We start from the raw sequence: 5,176 nt of genomic DNA, 5'->3' as shown, positions 1-5,176 counted from the left end.
TTTATTTCTATTTGTATGATTTAATACATAACAGTAATAATAATTTTACCGAAGTGCGAGTGATATTAAATATTAATTATGGAAGCAAAGGTATGAATAGAAAGTTGCATCTCAAGAGATAAGGTATCAGCAATAACTTTGCTTATGAATCTAGACCTCTCTCTCTTTAATATATTTAAAATAACAATAAAATAATAATACTAACGTGTGAATATGTAACAATAAACAAACATATAATTTCATACATTATAATGATATTGTAATAGTAAAATAAATCAGATATTAATTTAAAAGTGAGAAACAATATAACAATGTTAACGAAGAAATTAAAGACAAGTCAACTAATGAGATACTCAATATATGTAATAAAAAGTATTACATCATAATTAAAAAAAATGAAATAACTCTGCGTAACGTGATTATGTTATATAACAACAATTACAGATGCATACGATGTTTAAATGTATTTTTATAGCTGCTAGCCTGCGAAAATGCCGATCAGATTTATCGATGCCTGCGATCCGTTCAGAGCTGAAAGAAAATTAACGCTGTCACAGTGGGAGAGAACAGGCATATAGAGAGGGACAAATACAGAAATGTGTTAGCGGGGTGAGAGACAGCAAAACGGGACGAGAAGGAGAACTTTGGTTCTTCGCATTCACGTTCACTAGTCGCGCGTGCGATACCAACGCTCGATCGCAAACTAATCGCAGACCGACTTCCATGTCTGAATCACTCGTTTACAGGTAGATTGAAGGCTTGGTGAGAGAGATAAGTTGCATCGAATTGGTTTCGAAAGAAAGAGAAGAGATGAAATCGGCCAACATGAAAATGTGTGTGGTACTGGTGCATGTGGTTCTTGTTGCGATCACGCTGGCGAACGGAGACAAGATCGGTGAGTATGTCTTTTTCTCTGGACAAATGCAATTGATTTGCCTCGCTAATCTCCGAGAGCTCGCATGCCGCGTAACAGAATAATTGTAAAGGATTTTCATCGCAAATTTTTGCGTCCCGCGAAACTCGGCAGCATGATTTTGAAGCATGTATAGATATTGGCATGATTACAGCGAACAAAGATAACGTTTGCACGTTGTACATAAATATTTTGTCGTAGAGTTCGAAATATTCGGGTGACCTTTTCTTCTAAGAATTCGCTCGGAATTTTCCTGTCATATGTCTCCAAGCTCTTTATAAATCTAAATTAAATTAATTATAGTCGTGTAATTTGAAATATATTTTTGCGAGAAAAAAAATTTATTCTCAAATTCAGGTTTTTTCGCGCGGAACTATTAAACTAATTTAAATTATATGATTGCAATTATAATCTGGATAATGTTAAAGAGCGATAAATTCAAAATCTAGAAGAATACGCTTACTAAAAACAAATTGCTATGAATATTTTAAATATATTCCAAGTGACATTTAATATTAGTAATTAATATTAAATATTTTGTTAAAATAATTATATCAACATTAGTTAATTAATGGAATCGATATTGTGAAGATCATTAATAAGTTTAATTAATAAGTCATAATCATTAATAAGTTTAATTATTCTGATTGAACTATATTACTTAAGTTATTAATTAATTATAACTATATTCCTTTATCTAACTTCAAATCAGCTTCAAATTATACCTCATACGATTTTTAGCAACTTATATAATGAGTATACTCAATTATAGCATTTAGATTATTCAAACATGATATTAAATATGCTGATCAACAGTTTATGGTACACAATGAATCACATTATATATTATAAATTATAACATCGTAATACTTTTTTTATCAAAAAATATCATTTTCGCTTATGTGCTCTTATCTCCTTTAATACTTAACACATTTGCCTATTTAATAAGTGAAACATTCTTCAGATAAATCATCCACGTTTCTTGGGAGATATCTATATGGGCACAGTGCTTGTACCTTCTTTTCAAAGTCTTATATTTATGTCGCGACAAAAAATTTTACCTTGACATGCGCATACTGTAATTATGTACACATATGTTTGATTATTAACCCTTACCGTACCATGTGCAATTTGGTGCCTCATCCATACCATCAAGGGTCACTAGAATCTCTTCATTTTTTTTCACTTCTTCAAAATAATTTAAAAAATCTCTAAAAATTCACCAACATACTTTCAACTTTCTAGAATACATATTGACTCTTTATTTTGGAAAATAATAAAATGTAGTATAATTTATAATTACCGAAAGACTCCAAGAAACTTGCACGAACAGGAATCGCTCGGTCACTAGTTACCTATATTGGTACGATAAGGGTTAATTATAACATTAACATAACATCAATTTCGAATCTAACAAACGGTCGCAGGTTATTCACACATAAACATTTTTTGCTATACCAAAACAGCTTTATTTATCTTGGCTGGAAGTTTTCCACTGTTTGCAAGTTTGCAAATTGGTTTGCGTATCTGGGGCAAATTGAGCATTTTAAATACACCTTTGATTGAATCGGTCATTACTAAAAATATATTTGCGCGTTTTTTAAATAAAAGATTGAAGAAGTTTATCTATTTTTATTTAATTTTATTTATAGAACAAATTTGAAAATACACACTGATCAAAAAGATCCACGGCGCATTTCATTGTGTATTTTCATTATGCATCTTATTACGTAATCTATGATAATTTTTCTGGGATAGAAAACAAAAATAACACCTAATACAATAATGATAAACTGAACATCAGTCTTTATTTCTCGTTGTCAAAAAATGTTTTTTGTTTGCGCTTTCTGAAAAGACCGATTCAATTGCAGATATACCTATCCCGTGTAGAAACACGTCAGATTGTAAAAATATGTCACTTCCGGGGGACGCTTTTTGTCAAAAAGGATATTGCATGTGTCCGAGGCTAGACAATGACGCTGAAGCTTGCTCTAGCATTAATGCATCTATGCACGAGAATAAAACTTCAGGTGATGTGATCAGAAAAACAACTCAAATATATTAGAGTTCTTATCTTATTTGTTGAATTTTCCGATTGCATCTGCAAGGTAATTCTCTTTTAGGTTCATTGCTTTATCGAAGATGCAAGCACGAACAAGACTGTCTTTTTGAGGGCGGAATTTGTAATTATACTATTAGCCAGTGCACTTGTTTAAAAAATTACGTACCGTCGAGTAACTTAAAAAGTTGTGTCCAAAGTAAGCAAAAAAAATACAAAAATTTTTATCTTTAATGAAAAGAGGGAGAGATCCTAACACTTTTTTTACTTCAAATATTATTTAACGTTTTTCAATTAATTATTGTATATAACTATGTCTTTAGTAGTTTTAGTAGCTGATTAACGCTTATACAATTTCTTCAAACAGAGATCGAGTCATTCGAGGTTTCTTGCACAGATAAAAATCAATGTTTAGCGTTTTTGGCGAACACTACTTGCGAGAACAGTACATGCGTTTGTGTATCTGGTTATTATTACATAGACAACGCATGTTGGAAAATGGCCGGTAAGTGTTATAATAATGTCTATTTTTTACAGAATACTATACAAAGAAAACTAAAAATTAACATATTTTTTATAAATATGATTCTTTGATCTCCTCAAGTCGCGCGACAATCGGGGATATATTACTGAGAAGAATCCTTGATCAGCAAAAGAATCTTTAGATAGTTTTATCCCGGGATATTTGAAACAGTTATAATTTAATAGGCAGAATTGCTCGCAACAAATTTTTAATAAAGGAATTTCATAAAATTTTTAATTCTAATTTTAATGAAACTTTGTATATATGTATATTCCTTGGAGAAATTTCTTCGTGAAGAAATACATAATTTGTGATTATCTAATCTAATATTTTTTCACATGTAAGACAATAAAAGTTACCAATATTATTTGTACTAACAAAACATTACAGGTATAAATTAATCGCTTAATTAATTCATTAAAATAATCAGAGTTTTGTCAAAATCATTCTAAGCATACACGAAAATAATAGTTTTCTTCAAATATCTAAAAGTTTAGTTAGATACTTGAAAATAATTTTGTTTGGCTCATTAAAATAATTATGTAGAATACTCCAGCTAATCGTTAAAATGTTAAAACTTTTTAGTGCATTGTCATCACGCTTAAACAATCTAAATATTTTGATGGTCTAATAATATTATTTTCAGATCTATATATTATTTGCATAGCTTAATAAAAAAAAAGTTCTTTTTGTGTAGGTGCATATTTAAATAAAAATAAAAAATAGTGAGTAAGCAATTAAAAGGAAATAGCATTTTAACTATTGTAGAAGAATGTGATAAGAAAAATAAGTTGTATAAACTAAGGAAATAATATTAACTAATTGTAGTAAATATACAGTATGTTGATTGGGCTATAAAATAATAATATAAAATAGTATTGTATTAATGAAATATTATTAATACAAATCATAGTATCATAGTGTCACATTATGCACATAATAATTTATTTAAAAAAATATTTAAATAAAAAATCTCTACATAAGGTCTATATAATTATATATTGTAGTTGTCTTGCTATTTCAATACTAGATACTTAATAATTTGTATAACTATTAAACTAATGTTTGACATTCAATTGTATTAATATATAGTTTGTGACAATTTCTATGCTACAGCTACAAATTATACATATTCCATATTTCTTATCCTGATTATATTTTCGTAATTCTCAATATCATTTTTACTTTTGTTCTTGCGTCTTACAAAGCCATTTGATGTCTCATTATACAGGATGATCCATTTTAGACAGCCAAATAACTCGAAACATCGCGATTAAATAAAAAAATGTTTAAAACAAAAATTGTTGGATATGAAGGGGCTGATTGAACTATGACCTTGACAATGACCTTGATCTTCATTTTCAAGGTTATTTGAAGGTCTACTTTCAATTTTCAAATAGAAACCCACATATTTTTGATCCCGGATTTTGAAAGAGCGCAAAATTTTACGTCCAGATGAACTTTCATGTTATGGGTCACAGTTGACCATAGAGGTCATTTCAAAGACAAATTAGATCAAAGACTAATCGAAGCAGAAAGCCAAAAAATCTTGATTTTTCCCGGATAGGGTTTGTGAGAAAAATTGTTGGATGTCGAGGGGAGACCAAACCATGACCCTGACAATGTCCTTGAACCCATATTTTCATGACCATTTCAAGGTCAAGTGGGGATTTTTAATAAA

General features: G+C 29.5%; 1 protein-coding gene across 3 annotated transcripts in view; it reads left to right on the top strand.

Annotated features, from left to right (window-relative positions):
* Positions 1 to 431: 431 nt before the first annotated feature.
* LOC108771176 (uncharacterized) overlaps positions 432 to 5,176 on the top strand; it is a 10,703-nt gene continuing 5,958 nt past the window's right edge. For 2 of the 3 annotated variants that reach the window (XM_018523106.1, XM_018523105.1), the window contains exons 1-4: positions 432 to 895; positions 2,785 to 2,943; positions 3,037 to 3,171; positions 3,340 to 3,477. In XM_018523106.1, the coding sequence (XP_018378608.1) occupies positions 811 to 895; positions 2,785 to 2,943; positions 3,037 to 3,171; positions 3,340 to 3,477 (517 nt within the window). In that variant the 5' untranslated portion in view covers positions 432 to 810. The remainder of the gene's footprint in view (positions 896 to 2,784; positions 2,944 to 3,036; positions 3,172 to 3,339; positions 3,478 to 5,176) is intronic. The other variant, XM_018523108.1, reaches the window with a different exon arrangement.

Source organism: Trachymyrmex cornetzi, unplaced genomic scaffold (assembly GCF_001594075.2).
Source record: "Trachymyrmex cornetzi isolate Tcor2-1 unplaced genomic scaffold, Tcor1.1 scaffold1403, whole genome shotgun sequence".
NCBI lineage: Eukaryota > Metazoa > Arthropoda > Insecta > Hymenoptera > Formicidae > Trachymyrmex > Trachymyrmex cornetzi.
This window is presented reverse-complemented; position numbering and strand designations above follow the sequence as displayed.